This window comes from Bos grunniens, chromosome 17, assembly GCF_055505025.1.
Source record: "Bos grunniens cultivar Pamir isolate PY7600 chromosome 17, Bosgru_T2T1.0, whole genome shotgun sequence".
Taxonomy (NCBI): domain Eukaryota; kingdom Metazoa; phylum Chordata; class Mammalia; order Artiodactyla; family Bovidae; genus Bos; species Bos grunniens.
In genome coordinates, this window is record NC_141181.1 from 55,975,001 (window position 1) to 55,999,800 (window position 24,800).

Sequence of the window (24,800 nt, forward strand, 5' to 3'; positions counted from 1 at the left end):
TGTTTCCACTGTTTCCCTGTCTATTTGCCATGAAGTGATGGGACCAGATGCCATGATCTTAGTTTTCTGAATGTTGAGTTTTAAGCCAACTTTTTTACTCTCCTCTTTCACTTTCATCAAGAGGCTCTTTAGTTCTTCTTGCTTTCTGCCATAAGGGTGGTGTCATCTGCGTATCTGAGGTTATTGATATTTCTCCGGGCAATCTTGATTCCAACTTGTGCTTCACCCAGCCCGGCATTTCGCATGATGTACTCTGCATATAAGTTAAATAAGCAGGGTGACAATATACAGCCGTGACATACTGTTTTCCTGATTTGGCACCAGTCTGTTGTTCCATGTCCATTTCTAACTGTTGCACCCTGACCTGCATACAGGTTTCTCAAGAGGCAGGTCAGGTGGTCTGGTATTCCCATCTCTTTCAGAATTTCCCACAGTTTATTGTGATCCACACAGTCAAAGGCTTTGGCATAGTCAACAAAGCAGAAATAGATGTTTTTATGGAACTCTGTTGCTTTATTGATGATCCAGTGGATGTTGGCAATTTGATCTCTGGTTCCTCTGCCTTTTCTAAATCCAGCTTGAACATCTGGAAGTTCACGGTTCACATATTGCTGAAGCCTGGCTTGGAGAATTTTGAGCATTACTTTACTAGCGTGTGAGATGAGTGCAATTGTGCGGTAGTTTGAGCATTCTTTGGCATTGCCTTTCTTTGGGATTGGAATGAAAACTGACCTTTTCCAGTCCTGTGGCAACTGCTGAGTTTTCCAAATTTGCTGGCATATTGAGTGCAGGACTTTCACAGCATCATCTTTCAGGATTTGAAAGAGCTCAACTGGAATTCCATCAGCCTCCACTAGCTTTGTTGGTAGAGATGCTTCCTAAGGCCCACTTGACTTCACATTCCAGGATGTCTGGCTTTAGGTCAGTGATCACACCATCATGATTATCTGGGTTGTGAAGATCTTTTTTGTACAGTTCTTCTGTGTATTCTTGCCACCTCTTCTTAATATCTTCTGCTTCTGTTAGGTCCCTACCATTTCTGTCCTTTATTGAGCCCATCTTTGCATGAAATGTTTCCTTGGTATCTAATTTTCTTGAAGAGATCTCTAGTCTTTCCCATTCTGTTGTTTTCCTCTATTTCTTTGCATTGATCGCTAAGGAAGGCTTTCTTATCTCTCCTTGATATTCTTTGGAACTCTGCATTCAAATGGGTATACCTTTCACTTTCTCCTTTGCTTTTCGCTTCCTTTCTTTTCACAGCTATTTGTAAGGCCTCCTCAGACAGCCATTTTACTTTTTTGCATTTGTTTTTCTTGGGGATGGTCTTGATTTCTGCCTCCTGTACAATGTCATGAACCTCTGTCCATAGTTCATCAGGCACTCTGTCTATCAGATCTAGTCCCTTAAATCTATTTCTCACTTCTACTGTATAGTCATAAGGGATTTGATTTAGGTCATACCTGAATGGTCTAGTGGTTTTCCATACTTTCTTCAATTTAAGTCTGAATTTGGCAATAAGGAGTTCATGAACTGAGCCACAGTCAGCTCCTGGTCTTGTTTCTGCTGACTGTATAGAGCTTCTCCATCTTTGGCTGCAAAGAATATAATCAATCTGATTTTGGTGTTGACCATCTGGTGATGTGCATGTATAGTCTTCTCTTGTGTTGTTGGAAGAGGTTGTTTGCTATGACCAGTGCGTTCTCTTGGCAGAACTCCGCCTTTCCCCTGCTTCATTCTGTACTCCAAGTCCAAATTTGCCTGTTACTCCAGGTATTTCTTGACTTCCTACTTTGGCATTCCAGTCCCCTGTAATGAAAATGACATCTTTTTTGGATGTTCGTTCTAGAAGGTCTTGTAGGTCTTCATAGAACTGTTCAACTTCAGCTTCTTCAGTGTTACTGGTTGGGGCATAGACTTGGAATACTGTGATATTGAATGGTTTGCCTTGGAAATGAACAGAGATCATTCTGTTACACACACATTAAAAGACAGAAGTCTTGACTCAGGCTTCCTGACATCAAGGTTGCCTTTTGACTGAAGCTACTTACAGTTCCTCAAGCTTAAGTTGTCCTGTCTTAGACCAGATGTTTTCTCCTTTCTCCTCACTTTGGTCTGTCAGCACAGGCCTGTGAGTTTCTTGGGTCATGTGACCATTTAGTTTTCCCAAGTGTGTGTTTGTAATGGAAGTGCTATTGCCCAATGGCTGACTGGTTCAAGAACAACAATATCACACTGTTCTCTGGGTTTAGGGTTTGAAACAAACCTGTGGTGGGCCTGAGGGAAGGGGTGAAAAGAGAGAGAGTAGGAAGAATGAATTTGTTTTAACAATGGGTCTTTGGGAATGGGCAAGATTAAAGTTTTAGGCTGGAAGAGCTTGGGGCTTCATCACTGGTTAAAGGAGATTCCTAACATTTTCTCTAAACATTGACTTCCTCTCAATCTCTATTCACATCAAAGCAAAGCAAATTGATTTTCTTGATACAAAGCCCAGCCTTAAAGATGTGTGGTCACACCTATAGAATCTCTTAGCTCAAATAGGGGCACTGAATACCCTTTAATGGGGGGAGAGTTCTTTTGTACCTTGTAACCACTGATATGAGAGGATCCTTTTTAGATATAGGGTTATTGGGCAGCTGGTCAACCTAGTATGTGATCAATATCAGGCCCTCTCGTTCAACAGGGAAGAAGGTTAGAGAGGTGATCTTTCAACTTCAGATTTCGTGGCTCAATAAAACTTCAAGACAATTTTGAAGACCCAAAGGTTGCCAGCTTACTAGGTTGCCTAGGAAGGAGTGGGAGTGAGAGATAGAAAACATACCTTTTCATCAGCATCATTTCAAGAAACAAAGGATGTTTAAACAATAAACCAGTCAGAAGGACAAATTCTCAGAAATAAGGACAGCTCCTTAAATGGAATGTGTTTAGCTTTATAAAGAGACAAAGCTACATTGCCCTGATATTTCTTTGTCAAGGTCATGTGCTTGAGTGCCATAGGATTGGAGGGCTCCGTGTTTCTGAACAGTGGGGAGAGAATCAGAGGAGCAGGAGTTGGGAGTGAGGAAAATGAACTCATTAATAACATTTGACCTCTGGTGGAAGTTAGGTATCGTATATTGCCTTGTGGGTGGGCCGAATAGGAATATTGATTCCAAATATTTGAACTTGAGATAGAACACATGTTTATGATATTGTATTGCCAGCTAGCTGCCAGTTTTCCAGTACAGGGTAGATTGATCTTTTAGATTCATCTTTAGATGTTATTATCATTTTACTGTTTCCCTAAGTAAGAGAAGTTGTGTTGTATCAATAAGAAGTATCAGGAAAGGCATCTTCCTTTCCAGGTAGGTACCCAACTCTCATTTGTGTAATCAAACAGTGTATATCATCAGCAACCCTGGCCCCTTTGCCTTTGGATTACATTATGTGCTTTTTTTTTTTTTAAGTGAGTGACTCATTTGCATTTCCTGATGCTGTGCCACTTGACAGAAGGTTCAAGTGCCTGGGAGAATAGTAATCAGAGGCAAATCAGCTTATGTCTGAATTGTGGCTGCTGGCAATCTATTTGAGGATAATTGAAAATTTGCTGTGTTCATTTTATTTGTGGGTTTCCAGGTAAATGCCAAACTCCCGGTTGGTACTCCAGATTACATGGCCCCTGAAGTGTTGACTGTGATGAATGGGGATGGAAAAGGTGCCTATAGCCTAGACTGTGATTGGTGGTCAGTGGGAGTTATTGCTTATGAGATGGTTTATGGAAGATGCCCATTCACTGAAGGAACCTCAGCCAAAACCTTCAATAACATCATGAATTTCCAGGTAAAGAGCCCTTATTAGATTCTGAGGTAATATTGAGAAATGTCATTTTAAAATGGTGTGAATGAACATTTGTAATGTAAACCAGAAGTTCCGGATAATAACAATAGCAAATACTTTATATAGCACTTACTCTGTGCCAAAAGAAATTCTAAATGCTTTGTTAATTGTATTATATTGACTCTCAGGTGCCAGTAATTTTAAGTCTATGTCATCATTTTAGGTATCATTAAAAAGGAAAAACTGCTGCCAATTAATGTAGGATATTTTATTGATTATAAAATATTTTGATTACAGTGATGTTAAATGTGAGTAAAATGGGGGTCATAGGATTTATGAAATATAGTTCATTAATTTGGCTAATCCTCAAGCAATCCTGTGAGGTAGATGCTATTATTGTTATTATTTTCATTTTACAGATGAGGAAACCAAAGCACAGAGTGGTTAAATAACTTGCCCCAAATAGCACAGGCAGTCTAGCTTTGAAATAGATGCTCTTGGTATGCTATACTGTTTGTTAGTGCCACCAGCTGTCAAATATGGTTAAAATTCAGAGACATGGATAGAAATACTAATAAACACATAAAGTAGAATTAAAGCTATGGTATAGAAACTATATTTGTCATTATATTAGCCTGTTTCTTAAGGATATGACAAATATCTATGTTTTAGTTTCAACAAAAAGGAAAGAGAGAGTTTATTTCACAGATTTTTGTGTATCATCCAGTTTCTTCCAGGGATGCTTAGTACATATTTTTCTATATAAAATATACTTTTTGTATCCTTAATACATACATATATTTCTTGCTATTCTTGTGTCTCCTCCTGAGTTAAAATTTCCCCCGAGATGATGTTTAAGTCTCACCTGTTTCCTTCATTTCCATCCATTCATTCAGTAATGAGTAACTCGCCCTTGGCACTGTTAGGTACCAAGTTTGCAGTGATGGGCAAGGAGAAAGGCACTCTTGGCCTTCTTTCTCCATTATCACATGGAAATCAAAATACAGTGTGTATGTGCAAAAGCAGAGTACAGGGGGAGCACGCAGAGGGAGTGATGGAGTGGAAGAGGGAGGTGGGAGGTAGGGAGGGAAGGAGGGGCACGGGTTGGGGTAGGCCTTCTGAGCATAGAGAACAGAGTGATTTGTTCAGGCAGCTTTAAACAGTATATCATTGTTGGATGGCAAAGAGTGAGGTGGGGAGTGTAGCTAGGTGAGACAGAAGAGGGTACAGAGATCAAGTCATGAAGGGTATTGAACCCTTGCAAGGGAGCTAGGCCTATTGATGTGAAGAGAACATCTTCTTTGGGAACATGCCTTTAGTCCAAAGTTAAGAGGACATAAAACTTCCTTCTTAAAAAAAAAAAAAAAGAAACTTGAATATATGAGAACTACTTTTTTGTTTTATTTATTTGAGAACTACTTTTTTAACTTTGAGATGCGAGAAGCTGATTTGCTAAGGGAATATTTCATTAAAAAAATTTTTTTTTTGAAATAGCGGTTCTTGAAGTTTCCAGATGACCCCAAAGTTAGCAGTGAATTGCTTGATCTAATCCAGAGTTTGTTGTGTGGCCAGAAAGAGAGACTGAAGTTTGAGGGCCTTTGCTGTCATCCTTTCTTCTCCAAAATCGACTGGAGTAACATTCGTAACTGTAAGTAGAATTGTGTTCCTTCAGTTCTGGTGTTGGGATTAAGAAACACTTAAGAGTGATCTGAAATTATTCTGCCTCCCAGAAGCTGGTATAAATCATATAAGTAAATGTTTTAATTATCTATAGGAATGGAAAGGGGTAATGATGTAGCTGTCTTGAGTAATATTTCTACTTTAACATCATTTGCGCAGAACTGGATCATTAATCAAACTCTGTTTATGTGGCCTTTGGAGTATTATCCCTCAGTACATTAGAGGTACAGATTGATGGAATCTGAAGGTTGTCACTTGGTTTGACAGAATTTCTTCCCAGAGGAAGAGTGGACCTGGCTATTTTGTTCACAAGATTAGGAAAAAGACTCAGAGATTAGGCAGAGTGCCAGCATTGCTCTGCTAATGGCCAAGCCTGCCCTAAAGCCATAAATGCCTTGCTGTGTTTGCTTGTTTTCCTCTAAAATGTTTGTCTTTGCTCACAAGCGTGTATGATGCATATGCACAGTGGATTCATTCATACATCACTTTGTTATCAATTAGTGCAAACTGAATTCATTAAAAACAAAGACCTGATTTATTATCTACAAGTCCAAAATACTTGATGTTTTACAAGTTGGTCTTTTTTTTTTCAACCTTTTTATGCTTGGATGTGTTGATTGAATGCGATCTATAATCCGACTCAGTGATTAGCACAGATCAGAGCCTGTAGGAAAGCCATTGGCCCGGTTGAGTGTCTGATTTTTGGTGATGAGGGGAGGCAGGGAAATGGAATCCATTTCTAGGTGTCAAAACCAGGCTTCTAGTTGGAGCTGGGTTGTAACTGTAACCTTCTGAACCTTCGGCTGAAATATAGGAGTTGGGTTAAGAGCCATTATTGTCCAGTTGAAAGCCATTTCGATGGTTTCTCTAACCCTCTGCGAAAATATGTAAGTAGGCCATATTTCTGTAAATCTCTCGTGGCAACTTTTTTTCTCTTCTGGTAGCCACGTTACTATATTTTTCAAGTCTTTTAGGCATCAACCCCCAAATCTCCACGATTCAGGGCTTTTAATCGGCAGTATATTTTCAGTGCAGTCTTTCTTTTTTGCTTTTGGAAAGATTTGATATAGTTGTTTCTTGTTGCCACCCAAATACTTAATCTTTTCTTGCCTTACCTTTTTTATCTCCGATCTTAAATAAGCAGCTCATTTTCTTATTCTTGTCTTTGCCAGTGGTCTTCACCCAAGTAAGTCAGCAAATGGTGATTGATTACCCAGGTAACTTTATTTTGTATTCTGGTAAACCTTGCTGATGTTTTGGTATTGTATTAGAATTCCCATATTTTGTTCTAGTCTTTTCTTCTCAGGCTGTTTATAGGTTTTAGGCTTGTTGGGCTTCTGAGGCTAAGTACCGTTCTGTAAAGTACACAGTGCCCGGAGAGGATATGTGTTGGCCCCTGCTGTGGGGCCCCTGCTGTGCATCACAAAGTCTGTCTTGTGGGAAGTCATGGTTGTTGTTGGGATGAGATGATTCTGGGATAGGTCACTGTACACTTAACCATCTTAGCACTTGTTGCCTCCTCTTCACGTGAGAAGACTCACTGTGTCTTCTGTGACTCTGCTTAATATTTCTATATCCTAATAAATATCTGCCTAGTTTTTCCTCATCTTTAACATGTTTCTCACTTTCCCATAAAGAGTTCATATGAGAGAATTCTCACCCAGCTGAATCCTGATTCTTTTTTTAAATATATTTTTAAAAATAAAAATTGTATATATGTGAGACAGACAATGTAAAAATTTGATTTACATCCACACAGTGGAATGGTTACTACAGTCAAGCTAGTTAACACATTCATCTGCTCACAGTTTGCTCCCTCCTTTCCTGCCTCCCTCTTCCTCTTCTTTCCTGTCTTCCTTCTGTCTCTCTCTCTCCCTTCCTTTCGTGAGAACATCTAAAATCTACTCTGTTAACAAAGTTTCAGTATTCAATATAGTATTCTTAAGTATGGTCATCACACTGTATTAATACATTAGGTCTCTGGGACTTGTTCATCCTACATTACTCCAACTTGGTACATGTTCTCATTTCCCCCAACTCTCCACTTCTGGTGACTGTTTTTCTACTCTGTGCTTCTGTGTATTCAACTTTTTTAGATTCCATGTATGAGTAAGATCATGTAGTCTTTTTCTTTTTGTGCCTGTCATAGTTCCCTTTGCCTCATGACTTCCAGGTTCATCCATGTTTTTGAAAATGGCAGGATTTCCTTCTTTTTATTTTTAAAGGCTGAGTAATATTCCTTCACACCTATTTAAATATCCATTTGTCCATTGATGGACACTTAGGTTATTCCCGTTATCTTGGCTACTGTCGATAATGCTGCCATGAATGTGAGAGCACAGATAGCTCTTTGAGGTGCTGATTTTATTTTCTTCTGTATACCCAGAAGAGGGATTCCTGGATCACAAAGAATTTCTATTTTTAATTTTTTTTGAGCATCCTTTATACTGTTTCCATAGTGGCTGCACCAATTTATCTTCCTACCAACAGTGTTCATGGAGTCCCTTTTCTGCACATCTCCACCAATGCTGATTACCTCTTATCTTTTTGATGATAGCCAGTCTAACAGGCATGAAGTGATAGCTCATTGGTGGTTCTGATTTGCCTTTCCCGGATGATTAGTGGTACTGAGCACCTTTTCATACACCTGTTGGTTATTGCTATATGTCTTCTTCAGAGAAATGTATTTTCATGTCCTTTGCCCTGAATCCTGATTCTAAAATTCTGACAGAAACTCTTGATGGTTTTTATTTTCTAACTCCCAGCATAGTGGTTCTGAAGAGTCATAAAACACATTTGCCTTAAAGGAACTTTGAGTAATTTTAACAGCCCTATTACTTTGGAATAATATCACATTTATAGAAAAATTGCAAAGATAGTAGAGTTCCCACATAGCCTTCTTCCAGTTTCCCCTAATGATAACATCCTACATAACAACGTCACATTTGTCAAAATAAGATTATACGATTAATTAAACTTCAGACTTACTCCAGTTTCACCAGCTTCCTCACTCATGCCCCTTTTTCTGTTCCAGAAATCCATCCAGGGCACTATATTGCAATTAGAGTGCTTGTGGCTGATGGCACTTATCCCGGCTGAGGCACTTAATGTAGCTCGGCCAGTGAGTGGGATCGCCATGCCCTCTGAGGATTGATAGGGCCTTTTCCTGGTAGTTCTCAGGCACCCCTGACTATGCAGAGAGCTGTGGTATTAATTGCAGTGTCTCCTAGCAGATTTTCCTGTTTTTCACCAACCTTCGTTCCTTGGGTATTTGTAATCAGCTGAGGGTTTGTGACTGAAAACATTGCTGGACTGCATGACATTTGAGCTATTTCCTAACTAGGTAGTTCTAACACAAATTATGCCTTTGTCCAGTCCCATTTTTCATAAACACACATTGAGTGACTCTCATCAACCAAAGCACTTGAAGTCATTAGGTTTCCTGAGTTCCTGGTTGCTGCTCAAATGCTTTGTGGTTCCAGGCTGTTGAATATTTCCACTTTCCACACAGGAGATTGTCCTTTGATGAAAGAAACATTAGCTTTTCTGCTAGTTCACCCTCAATTCCTCTTTTTCGTATTATAACTAAGGAAAGGAAGTAATGCTTAACACAGCAGGTAATAATCTTCTAAAACTCATTATCTTAAGAGGTGGTCCAGGCAGGATATATAAATGCAGTTTAAGAAGGATCTGGGCAAATGGATGAGTGACAGAATTGGGAGTGGTTACCGGGAGAAACTAGGCCAGGCCTTGGCTTTGACCCCTGAGGTCAGATCGAGCAGTTAGTCTTTTGGAGCATTTAGGTCCTACCCCTTGGAGTTGCTGTGGGCACCAATGTGTGAACCAAGACTCTGACCTAGTTCTGGGATGTTTGTTCTCCTGGCAAGTCAAGAGCGCTCTGCCACACTCACGGGCCACTGTACATCTGCTGCCCTGATGTGTCACTCCCTGCCTCACGTGATCAGATGTAAAGTTGAGTTTTTAGCTACTGCTTCTTATTTCAAGGCTGCTTTCCAAGTTTCAGTATTGGGCTTCTTAAGTATCCTAGTTGCCCTGGGCTGTGCAATTCCAGTGAAGTTTCAGATATTGGGCAGGAGTCTGATTGTGCCCTCTGCCTGATTTTCTGGGCTTCCGGAAAGCTGAAGCCAATCAGTCCCCCTCTGTCATGCCTTTGGGGTTATGCCTACCTTTCCCAACATCAGGCACCTGCTCCGTCAATGGCAGACTTGTACTGTCCAGTGTGCCCTTCTACTCACATCTTTTTAATATCTTCCCCCAGAGACATAGTGATGTAAATAGAACCAGCACACTTGCACCTTTCATCCAAATCCACCACGACTCAACAGTGAGAAATGCATAATGAGAGTGTTGACTCTGGATCGTTTCCTAGAACCTCTATAGCTAATGCTCTAGATAACTTGTTTTTATCTGTTGATTATGACACAGGCTTCTTCTTTTGAGTCATCTTCATTTTACTCTTCTCAGAAAGGCACAGTTCTTGTAGAATTACTTTTGAGTTTCCAGGTTCTTAGCATTTGTCATACAAGTACATTTCATTTCCATCCAGTAGTGACTCAGTGGTGGTCCAATGCTGATCAGCCCTGAGATAGTCCCCTGACAAAGAGGTCTCCTTCGTTGTTGATCATTATTCACTACCTGGCCCCTAATGGCCATTGCAAAGTTGGAGGTGTACAATCCTTTGATTACTCCATAAGCCTAAGGGATAAGGCCTTTAGTTTAAAGGAAAAGGATTCTAAAGCTTCCTATCCTTGGGTAGGAAATTCTTAAATGTTTTTGTGTATAGAAATCAGCATCATGAGACTTCACTGGGTATTTTACTCCAGTCCTGTAGTCTGATAGGAAATACTGGTTAAGTAGCAACTGTTCTGTGCCAACTACCAAGTATTTAAGTATATATTACACTATGTTACTTCAAAACAGTTCAAAGAAAAGGATTATTGTACCCATTCTACAGATATGGACACAGTGGTAACTTGTCCCAGGTCATATAGCAAGTGAGAGAGAGGGTCTGGATTCGAGTTGAGGTCTGGGTGATTCTAGAATCCTTTCTATTTTATGCAATACCATGCATGCTCTATGATAGATAGTTATTAATGTTATGGTGATGACAAATAGTACCCCTGTTTAGTCTCTGTGTCTGTTCAAGCACATTTGGAATTTGTAGTAGTTTTGAATCTACAGGATTCATCATGATATTTGAGTGCTGTGTGCTGTATGTTAGGTGCTGTAGCTCTGTGGATGAACAAATCTGGATACAGCCCTGCCTTCAGTGAACTTACAGTCTAAATTATAGGTCCCTTAAATAGAGCTGTAGTCCTGTTTAAATTTCCATTCCTCAAAATGGTAGAAAGTTTGGGAATTTCCTGGCAGTCCAGTGGTTAGGACTCTGTGCTTTCACTGCTGAGGGCCTGGGTTCAGTCCCTAGTCAGGGAACTAAGATCCTACAAGCTGCATGGCGTGGCCAAAAAAAAAAAAATGGGTAGAATGCTTTTAATGCTTAGTAGGTCACCCACTGGCTTACTGAACCACATATACTTGATCCTAAACAAAATGTAGACTGTGACCCAGTGACCCCTTGCCTACATAGAGCATCCTGTTCTTTCTGCGAATTTATTACCACCACTGCCCCACCCCTTGCCTCAGATCTAGCCTGGGAAAGGACCATGTTGGATCGATGACCCAGTTCTAAAATTATGATTTGTAGTCTCCAGGTGAATTGAGAGCACTTGATTCATGTTTTCTGTTTATTTGAGGTTATGTGGTTTCTTAGCCTCAGCACTGTTATTTTAGGCATAGATAATTATTTGTTCGGGGACTGTTACGTGAATTGCAGAATGTTTAGCAGCACCCCTGGGGTTTACCCGTAGATTCCAGTAGCTCTCTGCGTCTTGTGATAACCCAACACGTCTCCAGACATTTGCCCAGTGTCCCTTGTTGGGGGGTGGGGGAGCAGTACAGCTGCTCCCAGGAGAGAACCATTGTTTTAGAAGAATTGGTCAGATTGTTACCAGGGGAGAGAATATCACAGTAAATAGAGTCACTCAAGACTGCCATTGCTAACCCGCAGTGGAACTGTAGCCTGGGGTCAGGGGGACCCTGCTGTGTTGAGTGTGGTCCGTGGACCAGTAGCAGCATCATCATCGCCGACATTATCTGGGAGCTTGTTAGAGTTGCAGACACTCAGACTCCCCTCCACCCCAGACCTGCTGAGTCAGAAACTGCACTTCAGTAAGATCCTGAGAAATAAGATTCCTGTGTATAGCATCTGTGAAGCTCTGCGAGAGGAGAAAATGAGATCTGTCAGCCTTAGTTTCTTGCTCATCTTGGCACAGTGCTCCATGCTTTGTCCTCTGGGCTGAGGGTAAGGGGAGGCAGCTTTTTGGCTAAGAACTTTCCCAGGCAGATGGAACTGCTTGGAAACACAGGATTTTAGGCTCTGCTTTTGAGAAATTTAAAGCTTTTCTTTCAGATGGACTTTATATCTTTCGTATTTTTCAAGATGGTGGTTTAACGTAATCTCTTCCTGCTGATGGCAAATAGATAGTTGTAATAAAGGCATTTGTATACCTTCTACATCCCCCGCCGCTTTCTGCATTACTGTTGTCTTGTATTCACTTTTTTTTCTTATAGTTGGTCTGCATCATATTGTGTTGGTTTCAGGTGTACAGCATAGTGATTCAGTATTTTTGCAGATTGTATTCCATTATAGGTTATTTACAAGATAATGGGTATAACTATTTAGTTTTAAGGATGGATTGTTTCCTTTATCAATACTTTTTAGGTGTGTTTTATAACCCTTTATTGAGCACCTACTATACCTAGGGGCCCTGTAAGGCATGCTAATGCATATTATTGTCCTCCTAAAATTTCTGTGAGGCCGGTACTATATTTGGTCCCACAGTACAGATGAGAATACTGAGGCCTAAAGAGATGAAGCCTCTTGGTAAAGGTCATGGAACTAGTAGTTGGCAGTGACAAGAGTCTAACTAGGGTTTCCCTGACCCCAGATTCACTTTACTTTTAAAAAATTTACTTGAAAAAATACATGATAAAAAAAAATTCAAGCAACGCAAAAGGTTAAACAATTAAAAAAGTCACCTACCCTCTCCATGCCCAGTGCCTCTCTCTAAAGTGAACCATTATTATCAGTTTCTTGTATAACTTTCCAGAATATTCTGTACTAATACAAACAGCAGTATTGTCTGCACTCTTAACTGCATTGTTGTACCGCCTCCTAAGAATTCAGGAATTTTTATTGTCAGGCTGTTTTCCTACATCGTTGAAAAAAATGAAGAAGAAGGCTTTGTACAATCCCACTGTGCTGATGCTTTGAATTCAAGCTGTCCTGACATTAATTTCTGATGAGCGGTTCTCTCTTCTCAAAAGAACACCCCTTATGATTTTGACATGAATATTTCATTTATTTATTTTTGGTTTTCTGCTTTTAGAATAACATTATGTTAGGAACTTGTATGTTTGTGTGTGTGTGTGTGTGTATTTTAAAAGTCTGCTTGTTTGGAGTTTTTTTTATCATCTAATCAGGTATTTGGCCAGATTTTGTTTTTGAAGCTAGTTTGTGGAGGACAGTATCTGTGCGTTTCTCCATTCAGTTCAGTTCAGTCACTCAGTCTTGTCCGACTTTGGGACCACATGAATCACAGCACGCCAGGCCTCCCTGTCCATCACCAACTCCCAGAGTCTACCCAAACCCATGTCCATTGAGTCGGTGATGCCATCCAGCCATCGGATCCTCTGTCGTCCCCTTCTCCTCCTGCCCCCAGCCCTTCCCAGCATCAGAGTCTTTTCCAGTGAGTCAACTCTTGGCATGAGGTGGCCAAAGTACTGGAGTTTCAGCTTCAACATCAGTCCTTCCAATGAACACCCAGGGCCGATCTCCTTTAGGATGGACTGGTTGGATCTCCTTGCAGTCCAAGGGACTCTCAAGAGCCTTCTCCAACACCACAGTTCAGAAGCATCAATTCTTCGGCGCTCAGCTTTCTTCACCATCCAACTCTCACATCCATACATGACTACTGGAAAAACCATAGCCTTGACTAGACAGACCTTTGTTGGCAAAGTAATGTCTCTGCTTTTGAATATGCTATCTAGGTTGATCATAACTTTCCTTTCAAGGAGTAAGAGTCTTTTAATTTCATGGCTGCAGTCACCATCTGCAGTGATTTTGGAGCCCCCCAAAATAAAGTCTGACACTGTTTCCACTGTTTCCCCATCTATTTGCCATGAAGTGATGGGACCAGATGCCATGATCTTCGTTTTCTGAATGTTGAGCTGTAAGCCAACTTTTTCACTCTCCTCTTTCACTTTTATCAAGAGGCTTTTTAGTTCCTCTTCACTTTCTGCCATAAGGGTGGTGTCATCTGCGTATCTGAGGTTATTGATATTTCTCCCGGCAGTCTTGATTCTAGCTTGTGTTTCTTCCAGTCCAGAGTTTCTCATGATGTACTCTGCATATAAGTTAAATAAGCAGGGTGACAATATACAGCCTTGACGTACTCCTTTTCCTATTTGGAACCAGTCTGTTGTTCCATGTCCAGTTCTAACTGTTGCTTCCTGACCTGCATACAGGTTTCTCAAGAGGCAGGTCAGATGGTCTGGTATTCCCATCTCTTTCAGAATTTTCCACAGTTTATTGTGATCCACACAGTCAAAGGCTTTGGCGTAGTCAAGAAAGCAGAAATAGATGTTTTTATGGAACTCTCTTGCTTTTTTGATGATCCAGAGGATTTGGCAATTTGATCTCTGGCTCCTCTGCCTTTTCTAAATCCAGCTTGAACATCTGGAAGTTCACGGTTCACATATTGCTGAAGCCTGGCTTGGAGAATTTTGAGCATTACTTTACTAGCGTGTGAGATGAGTGCAATTGTGCGGTAGTTCGAGCATTCTTTGACATTGCCTTTCTTTGGGATTGGAATGAAAACTGACCTTTTCCAGTCCTGTGGCCACTGCTGAGTTTTCCAAATTTGCTGGCATATTGAGTGCAGCACTTTCACAGCATCATCTTTGAGGATTTGAAAGAGCTCAACTGGAATTCCATCACCTCCACTAGCTTTGTTCATAGTGATGCTTTCTAAGGCCCACTTGACTTCACATTCCAGGATGTCTGACTCTAGGTGAGTGATCACACCATCGTGATTATCTGGGTTATGAAGATCTTTTTTGTATAGTTCTTCTGTGTATTCTTGCCACCTCTTCTTAGTTTCTCCATTAGCCGTGTGTTTCTCCATTATCTTGGTTGGCCTTTAAGTATGTCTCCCTGTTAGATAGCCACCCAGTCACTTAGGGGCTGGAAGAAATGAGGAAGGGGAACTGGGGGTGTTTAGGTGATCATCATGAGAGAGAGAGTAGAAGGGCAAGGGGATGGTATAGTGATGGCAGGAACTCAGCCTCCTAGACTAGGAGTATGTGGGCAACACCTGCTAAAACTTCAAAAAGCAGTAACTGAGACACGTGGTCAGTAGCTCTTACAGGTGAGTATTTATATGTCTTGGGGATTTTTTTTTTTTTTTTAAGAATAAGCTATTCATAGGAGAAAATAGGCTAAAAAGAGCTAAGTGCAGGGAATTTGCTGATGGTCCAGTGGTTAGTACTCTACTTTCACTGCTGGGTCCTGTGTTTAATCCCTGGTCGAGGAACTAAGATGCTGCAAGCCATTCTTTGTGGCCAAAAAAGAAAAAGCTAAACTCATATGGATTAAGGTTATAGGGTCTCCCCCCTCTAGTTTGAATTTAGAAGCTACCTCTAGAGATATTAAAAATATATATGTAATATTCTACTTTATTTCAAGATAAATCAAGATGGCTTACTTTAGAGATAATTGCAATACTAAACTGATAAAAATAAATGAGAAATCTGGATAAAGGGCATGTCAAAGTAGGGAAATAGAGGCAGGGCTAATGGTAAAAACCAATAAGCTCTGGTTAAATTGCCAGCCAGGGGTGGATTTGGGATCCTTAGCCTCCTAGTGGCCAAAGTAAAATGGAGAATATGGACAGTTGTAAGAGGCTCAGTCCTGTGAGAAAAAAAATCCAGAATAATATGTTCAGAGAAGACTCAGTTTTCTGGTACTGAGTCCTGAGGAGTTTCAAAATGGGGTTCCCCAAAATGAGACCCCTTGTGATGTGGTGGCCCTGGGGATTTCCCTGTGACCACTTCTTACGGCGCCTCTTAGTGTAAGCCAATGCTGCAGTGCTGAATCTCCGTTCAGAAAGTCATTTCTAAATGAGGCAAATTCATGCCTTTCCTGGGAGAAGATGAGAAAAGGGGAATAGATTTGTTAGAGAGCCCATAAATTGGAGTCCTGAACTCTTCATTTCTTACTTGCTTGGAAGATTTTCCAGCAAACATGGAAATGATTTGGCCAAAGATTCAAAATTATATTAAACATCTGAGACTCTATTCATCAGTCAACTTTGCAGTCAGTTCTATGAAGCGTGGCAATTGCATTTACGCTCATTTTCCAAGGGCAAAGTTCAGATAGCACTAAAGAGGGCAGTTGGCAGGAGTCAAAAGAGATCAGAGCTGAAGGACACAGAGTAGGAGGTCCAGGTGGCTCGTGATCTCTGAGGGTTTGGAAATGATTTTCAGTGTCTTCACTTCAGAAAAGAAGTATGACCGACTCTTTGATTCCTGGGGATGTCCTTCAAAATTCTGACTAACAAGGATACACACAAAGAACTGATACCCACACAGGAACCAAAATAAAGGAACACATTTGTCTCTTTGCTTCTTCCATAGGGCTGATGGTGGGTGGTGTTTTTCCACCCCCCATAAACTGGAAAGTAGCGGACTTTTCTGGCAAGAATATCTGGTAGAGGGGCTTCTCCTGGCTTAAAATGGGATAATAATAAGCATCAAAAAGACTACAGTGTCTTGAAACACGTCCATTCATGAGTTCATACTGGCAACTGAAAAAAATCTTATTTGTCACTTCTGGCAGTTGCTGAGGCACACCCCGCCCCCCACCCCAACTCTGAATGTTGCTAAGTATAGGGAAAGATGGGCTTCCCAGGTGGCACAGTGGTGAGGAATCCACCTGCCAGTGCAGGCAAGGGCACCCCACTCCAGTACTCTTGCCTGGAAAATCCCATGGACGGAGGAGCGTGGTAGGCTGCAGTCCATGGGGTCGCTGAGGGTCGGACACGACTGAGCGACTTCACTTTCATTTTCAGTTTCATGCATTGGAGAAGAAAATGGCAACCCACTCCAGTGTTCTTGCCTGGAGAATCCTGGGGACGATGGAGTCTGGTGGGCTGCCGTCTATGGGGTTGCATGGAGTCGGACACGACTGAAGTGACTTAGCAGCAGCAGCAGCAGCCAGTGCAGGAGACGCAAGAGACTCGGCTTTGATCCCTGGGTTGGGAAGATTCCCTGGAGTAGGAAGTGGCAACCCACTCCAGTATTCTTGCCTGGAGAATCCTGTGGACAGAGGAGCCTGGCAGGGTATAGTCCATGAGGTCACAAGGAGTTGGACACCATTGAACAACTGAACACACACTTAGGGAATGAACTTAGCGTTTATCCTGCCTTCCTGTTTGAACTGTATTCCAGAATTACCAAATTGTTGATGTGCTAGTAAATGTAGAAGGAATGATGAACTTAGAAAAACACCATTTTTCAACTCTTAATGACTTAATGATTCTAGGCAAAGATCATCCATGGCTACTGAGACATGAAGTGAAAGATGAGAGAGAAGGTCATGGGGAGGGACGAGGCTGATCTCACTGGACCACGTGGATCATTCTTAACATCACACAAAGAAAGATAAGCAGACATTGTGTGCCCTTTAATGTCATGGGCTAGTAAGTAGACAACACATCCTGGGGAATATTCTCTCCAAGTGAAATTGAGTATGAGTGTGCCTGTGGCCCTGGATTTAACTTCCAGCTTCTAGGAAGCGGAAGTCGCTTCCCTGGTGGCTTAGATGGTAATATGCCTGCAATGCTGGAAACCTGGGTTAGATCCTAGGTTGGAATGATTCCCTGGAGAAGGGAATGGCGAACCACTCCAGTATTCTTTCCTGGAGAATTCCATGGACAGAGGAGCCTGGCAGGCTACAGTCCACGGGGTTGCAAAGAGTCAGATATAACTGAGAAGTAACAGTTTTTTAGCACTTCCAGGAAAAATGGGCATAGAGAAACATGTTAAATGATGTCACAAGGATACAACCACCAAGTCCAGATTGTGAGATTTCTACAGGGATCTTGTGATTCAGTTTCTTAAACCAATAAATGCCATTAAAGAAAAAAAAGGTCAGTGTTTATAGATTGAGGCATACCAACCAAATCAGTGTCTGAACCTTGGTTGGATATTGATTCAAACAAATCAAATGTAAAGAGATACTTTGCTGCTGCTGCTGCTGCTAAGTTGCTTCAGTTGTGTCCGACTCTGTGCGACCCCATAGACAGCAGCCCACCAGGCTCCCCTGTCCCTGGGATTCTCCAGGCAAGAATACTGGAGTGGGGTTCCATTTCCTTCTCCAAAAGTACTTGCACCCAGTGTACTGGGGACAGTGTACTTTGGGCACAGCTGTAACAAATTGGGCACAAACATAATATTAGATAATGGTAAGGAGTTTCTGTAAATTTTGTTGGATGTGATGAAGGTATTATGGTCATGGTTTTTTAAAGTCTTCACCTGTTAGAGAGTCGTGTTTCTCCCCCTAGGGAACATTTAGCAATGTCTGGAGGCATTTTCGGTTGTCAGAACTTGTGGTGGTATTGGCATCTAGTGAGTAGAGGTCAGAGACACTGCTAAACACCCTATGATCACGTGTCAGTCCCTGCAACAAAGCATTCTCCAATCTCGATGTCAATAGTGCCACAGTTGAGAAACCCTGAGTTAGGGATATTTGCTGCAGTAATTATGGGTGAAATTATTACCAACCAGTGTTCTTGGCCTCCTCAACCAACAGAAATTGATGAAGAGGCCAGACGAGAAATTCAGGCAAGGCTTTAGTGGGGCTCCTGCGGCAGCAGCAGGGAGTGATAACAAGTAGCAGGTTCCCTTGCTTGCTCCCTGAGGGTGATGGGAAGCGAGCTGGTTCCTTGTATGGGGTGAGGGAAGGGGTGTGACCAGGGGTCGGGCTGGAGGAGTGGATTAGGTGGTTTGTCCACCTCTTTGGTGGTGACGTGTGCAAGTTGGATGTGCAGTACCCTACTTTTGCTCCTAAGTGGCTGCTGGGTTTTGGATCTTTTTGTATCTTTTTGTCCATAATTTGCCCCAACTGTGTATGCATGCAGTTATTTGTAGTCCTTTACAATTTCTTTGTATTTTATTACTTGAGACTTTTGTCTGGGTGCAAGTACTGCAGCAAAGGGTCCCAGGTCTTATGTCTCAAAATTATATGATGTCTGGGGTTTGCTTTTAATAATCAGCACACATGCAAATAAAATAGGGACCAGAGTATGTGAAATGAAATGAAAATACTGTACGTTTTTTGAAGGTGTGCAGGAGTTCATTGTACTCCTGTACCATTTCTGCACATATGAAAAATTTCATATTAAAAATTAAAAAATAGGGCTTCTCTGGTGGCTCAGTGGTAAAGAATTCACCTGCCAATGCAGGAGACATGTGTTCGACCCTTGGTCCAGGAAGATCCTACATGCCACAGAGCAGCTAAAGCCCGGGAGCCACAACTACTGGGCCCTCACGCTGCAGTTACTGAAGCCTACATGCTCTAGAGCCTGTGCTCTGCAGCAAGAGAAGCCACCACAATGAGAAGCCCATGTACCGCAGCCAGAGAGTAGCCCCTGCTCACCACAATTAGAGAAAAACCCATGCGGCAATGAAGACCCAGGAGAGCCAAAAATAAATAAAATTATTAAATCATTAAAAAATGTTGAAGAACTCTTCCCCCCGCCCCCCGCCAAATGTTGGAGAAAAAGATAACTACAGAAGTCTTGAGGACAGCAAAGAATGTATCTAATTGGATGTGTCATAGGTCTAGGTAGTTCAAGGGGAAAGGTGCTGGAAGGGAAAGTTGTTGGGGTCTAGAGCACGGAGGTTCTAGGAAATGGAAGCTCATGAATTATTGTTCAAGTATGTTCTGGGGGCCTCCAGTCTGTGCCCCAAACTGGATGTATCCACACCCAGAGAATTATAGTCTTGACTAGTTACAGTCTGGAAAGATTCTCTTTGAGTGTTTCCACCCTGTGTAGGTATTTCACAGGTTGCTCTGTACCTAGACCAAGAGGGAGGGGGAAACAAAGTGGCACTGCAGTGTTAGAAGGCTGGTTGAAGTGTGGTCCAGAATTGAGAGAAGGCGTCTCTAAAAGCGTAATCTTGTGGGAAAACATAAGTTGCTTACCAAAAACTTGATAGTAAGCAGCCTATAGGAGCATGGCCCTTGAGAAAGGCGAGATTCAGACAGAGTGCACACCTCCATCGAGATCTTGTATCTGCCCCCAGAGAGGAAACCTGTGTAGCTGTGGGCAGCCCAGCCCTAGCATCCTTGAGACTGATCAGTTAAAGCATACTTCATCACTTCTTGGCCTTTTGGCTAGGATCAAATGTAATATCTGTTCTTACGACATTAAAGCATACCTCACTAATGCTAAAACTTCCATATTCATTTTCTTTGAAGACACCATAGTAAAAACTGATCACCAGCCAAGTCAGCTTTACCTGAAAGTCTCTTTATAACTGTTTGGGGAACCAGACATGTCAGATAATTCTTTTTCTACTCAAGTCTGTTGCAAGCTAGATCCAGTTTGTCTTCTTTTTGCATTTTGTATACAGTTCTGCTATCTGGACAAGTTACATCTGACCATTTTCCACTCAGAGGGGTGACAGTAAGGGGGCTTGCCTGAGGTTTCAGATGTTTTCATGGGCTACATTACTTATGTGTATGTAGTAGCTAGCTCTTCTTACCTATCCTCTAATTTATTCTCTTGGTTCATTCCTATAAGATCTCTGATACTGGAAATCTTGCTCTTCTTTCTATTGCAACCTTTTTCTGTTAGAATTGTTCTCTTTGTAAGAGTCACTCATTGATATTCTTAAAAATTTCTGCTCTTGCATCAGTTGTCACACTTTTGCCATGCCTTCTGTTAATCCATGTCTTCTCTGTTTCGGTTATCACTTCCTTAGAATTTGTCATGTTAACTATTATAGACTTGTCCTTTAGAGGTTCCTAGCATCGACCTCTACCAACCATCACTGTTAAAATGATCGTATCAGTCTCAGGTGCTGACACCAGCCCAGCACTCTCAAACTCTTTCTCATAATCCCTTCTGTCAAGCCAGTCCAGGATTTTCCCCCCTTCAAGGTCCAGCCAGGATTTCACTTGTATTTACTTCCTAGCCTCATTACCCACAGCTTTCTTGGGCTACTGTTCCCTGGCTTTTCTAAAGAAGCACTCATCTCCACTCCAGCCCGTGAAGACACCTTTTAACTAACTCTAGAGAAACAATCACCTCCATGACGCACTCCTGCAGGAACACACAAAACTCACTGTACCCACTTTGGCAACAAATGGTGGCCATCACTCTGTTTACACACTCTCCACTTTTCACAGCCTCATCTTGACCTCTGAATGACGCAAATAGCCTCCTCTTCACTTATCTTGTAGTTCTGTCTTCATCTTGAAGATAAATGTGATAACACTGGTGCCTCAGATTTTAAGGAACTAGAAGACAGCTGATTTGGGGATAGTCTTCCTTTTAGATTTAAATGTAGCATCTAATTAACTGAATACTTTTTTGTAAGATGTGTGACACCATGCTAGATAGAATGAAGTTGAAAATGTCTTTGATTTAGTATCATTGAATGCCTGCTGTGTTCCAGGCCCAGTTCTGATTCATGATACCATCACATGATATTTATTTATGTGCCTTTGTTCTGACATATATGTTGTCTGTTATTCCTCTTCTAACTCTGCCACACACAACGTAGCACCAGTGTCTAACCCACAGTGATGAGTAACAGTCATGGAAGTTTCATGAGCTATATCTAAATTCAGGTTTTTGTTTTTAATGTACCAATTCTTCGTGACTGAATTGAGTATTCTGTAGAGTTTCCTGTAGTGGCATATGGCATGAAATAGCCTATTAGGTCTAAGAAATTATCCCACATCTAAGGTTCTTGTTCATTCATTACTTTCACAATATAGATATGAAACCGTGGATTGGGACAGACAGGTAACTGTTCTAGGTGCTTGGTATGTAATGGTGAGCACAGTGTCGTCTTTCCCCTCACGGAGCTTGTGTCCAGTGGGAAAAGCAGATGATCAACACGAGACCGAAATGAGAAAAATCTTTTGCATTTTGAATATTAATTTTTTTTTGGTATGCTGGTAAGTTAAAAGTTTGAATGGGATAAATGGAGCTCAGTGGGATGTGTTAGAAAGAAGTAGGGTCAAGGGGATGAATCCATGTACCTTTTCTTGTTTTTTTTTTTTTTTAAATTTGTGAATGTTTTTGAAGGCAATACACCCTGCCCCAAGCTTCTAATGAATGTCAAGTTTTTAAAAAGGAGAGGATTTATAGGGGAGAGATTAATTGCAGTTCTTAAAATAGCTCTTTGTTTCTGAAAGCCTTGTTCTGCCATCTTATAACTGGGTGGCGGTGGGAGGGAGGCCCTCCAGAACATACTTGTGTAGCCCCTGCCACTAAAGAGAATGTGCCCTGATGTGACCTCAAGCATAGGCTGACTTATTTAAAAAACATATAGGGAAAACTTCATCCTGTTTTTTTAGTGGCTTTTATCAACAAACAGATCTTAATATATGACTTCTTATTGGCTATTATTGAATGTAGTGAGCACGGGCAGTGGGGGTGAATTGATGAATGCTCTATCAGGAAATATTAATATAAGCACTCATTAACATATTTTTCAGACAGAACAATCCTACTTTTAAAGCCTCTTCATTTAACTCAAACATACGGTAGCTTCTTCATGGCCTGTATTATGCCAGGTGCTCTCTTTGCAAGAGCTATTTTCTAATTGTTTAATTATATATCTATTCAGCATATATTTATCATGTACCTGCTCAGTGCCTGGCACTGTGCTGTGTTCTTAGGTACATTGTATACTTCCATCAGTGTAGGTGCAAATCCAGTGATTTCATTGACCAGTGAATACCTTTTTAAAGCAAAAAAATCATTTTGTATGAAGATCAAAAAAAGGGACTTTTTCCAATAGGTATAAGAAAGAGGAGAATTAGCCCCTCCCCCCAACATGTGTGTTTGTAAGTTGCTCAGTCGTGTCTGATTCTTTGCGACCCCATGGACTGCAGCTTGCCAGGCTCCTCTGTCCATGTGGATTCCCCAGGCAAGAATACTGGAGTGGGTTGCCATTCTTTTCTCCAGGGGCTCTTCCCCACCCAGGGATCGAACCCAGGCCTCCCACTTTGCAGGTGGATTCTTTACTACTGAGCCACCAGGGAAGCCTGATATAGATGTGGTCATATACTTGGTAGTCCTCGGCTTATACAGTCTTTTAAAATCTGTCATCCAGATTTTGAGCTAGTTCTCTGTTCTTTCTGATGCTCATATTAGAGGTGCATTGAACCTTCTCGTTCATTTTCTCCTGTCTCTGTGTATTGCATTCTATATGAGCACTTTTCCAATTGTTGTGTTCTTGCAGATCATCTGGGGATCTTGTTAGAATGCAAGTGTTGATTCATCAGTCATGGTGTAATGCCTGTGATTCTTTATTTCTAACCAACTCCCTGATGATGCTGTCAGTCTACAGATTACACCTTGTGAAACATAGTTCCTTGTGATTCCTCAGGTCCTGCTGCTAGTTCACTAATTTTCTCTTTAGCTGTGTCTGTTTAACAGTGAGTTTTAAACTTTAAGTTCAGCAATCATATTTTTCATTTTTAGAAGTTCCATTTGGTTCTTTTCAAATGTGCTTTGTCTTTTCTTCAGCATATCTTGTTCTTTTATTAGAATTTTTGCTCATTTATCTTGATAATGAATGAAAATTTATTTTATGGTCCATTTTAGATTGTTCTCTTATCTGCAGTATTTGGGGGGTTAATTTTCCTATTTCTTGTATCTGCTGATGCTCCTTCATGGTATTTTGGGTGGTTTCTTTTTCCTTATTACATGTAGTTATTGATTTTTATTTTTTTATTGTGAACTCATTTCTAGTTGAGAGAGTATGTCGGGGGGGAGGTGTGTGTGTGTATGTATGTAAGGGAATGAAAGAGAGAGAAGGAATCTTGCCTTCTGGGTTGTGCCCTGGGTTGTGAACGTGGCCCTACAAATATTTCTCCTCGTAATCTGCCAGTACCCTAACGGATCATGGACCAATGCTGGTGATACTTCCTTGGGTTATGGTTCCCACACCATGTAGGGCACTGTGAGTACAGACACCCTCCCTGGGGCCACAGCTTTAATAGCTGTGCTGTTTCTTTCCCCCTAAAGGGCTCTGGACAAGGGGGAACATCCATCATTTTCTGGTGGGTTGAGAATTTTCAGTTGTCCCACTTCTCTTTGGCTTGAGACGATGATACTTTTCCCTGCCCAAATGTGGTTCCCAGAAGTCCCTCTTTTCAGAATTTCACGTTTTAGCCAACCAACTACCTGTCTAAAGGCTGATGTTCTTGGCTTTTCATCTGTCCTGTGAATTTCTCACCTGTTATCAGTGGGGGTATTTCATGTTGACTTCTCCCTCTTATTGAAGCTTCTCTGGCCCTTGATCTAATCTTAGCTACACAGGCTAGCCTTGAGCCTGATGGAGTTTAAAGAGGGATCTTATTTCATAGTACAGAATTTCTCAGTTGTAATTGTTTCACAGAGGGTGGCTCCTGCCCCTATATTAATCATACTTCTCGCTCAGAAATTCTATTTCAGTCTCCCAAAGATAAATTAGTATATAGTAGAAAGGGAATTAAACTTCTGCTAAGAATGAAACGAAATGATTAACATAAACATGTGTGAGTGTGTCTGTGCCTGGTGCAGGAGAGAAGCACACTCAACACAGATTCTGCTGTATCCCACTAGCCTTGTAACCATAGGATCTGTCATAAACATCTGTGTCATGTGGGCAATAATAATAGCAGGAAGTCTGTATGGAGTGTTTATTATATACAAAAAACTGTGCCAGTAACACTTTATATAGATTTCTTTCATTTAAACCTCCTAGCAGCCCTTTGAGGGAATTTTCTCTATGTTGAAACTGAGGGTCAGAGAGGTTAAGGGACTTTCTTTCCCAAGGTCACAGTGCTGGTAAGTGGTAGAGCTGGGGTTTGAACCCACTTAGTCAAAGTATGTGCCACCAACCATGATGCTTCCATATTAATACCATCTTCAAATCTC

At 41.3% G+C, this 24,800-nt stretch overlaps 1 protein-coding gene and 1 pseudogene across 18 annotated transcripts in view; both read left to right on the top strand.

Annotated features, from left to right (window-relative positions):
• The window catches only part of CIT (citron rho-interacting serine/threonine kinase), a 176,690-nt gene that overhangs the window by 45,343 nt on the left and 106,547 nt on the right, over positions 1-24,800 (top strand). For all 18 annotated transcript variants that reach the window (XR_015144536.1, XR_015144535.1, XM_086347846.1 and 15 more), the window contains 2 exons: positions 3,613-3,816; positions 5,308-5,461. Coding sequence is in view for 13 of the 18 variants with exons in the window: in XM_086347846.1 (XP_086203972.1) it covers positions 3,613-3,816; positions 5,308-5,461 (358 nt within the window). In the remaining 5 variants the exon portion in view is untranslated. The remainder of the gene's footprint in view (positions 1-3,612; positions 3,817-5,307; positions 5,462-24,800) is intronic.
• On the top strand, positions 20,013-20,123 carry LOC147355460 (U2 spliceosomal RNA; annotated as a pseudogene).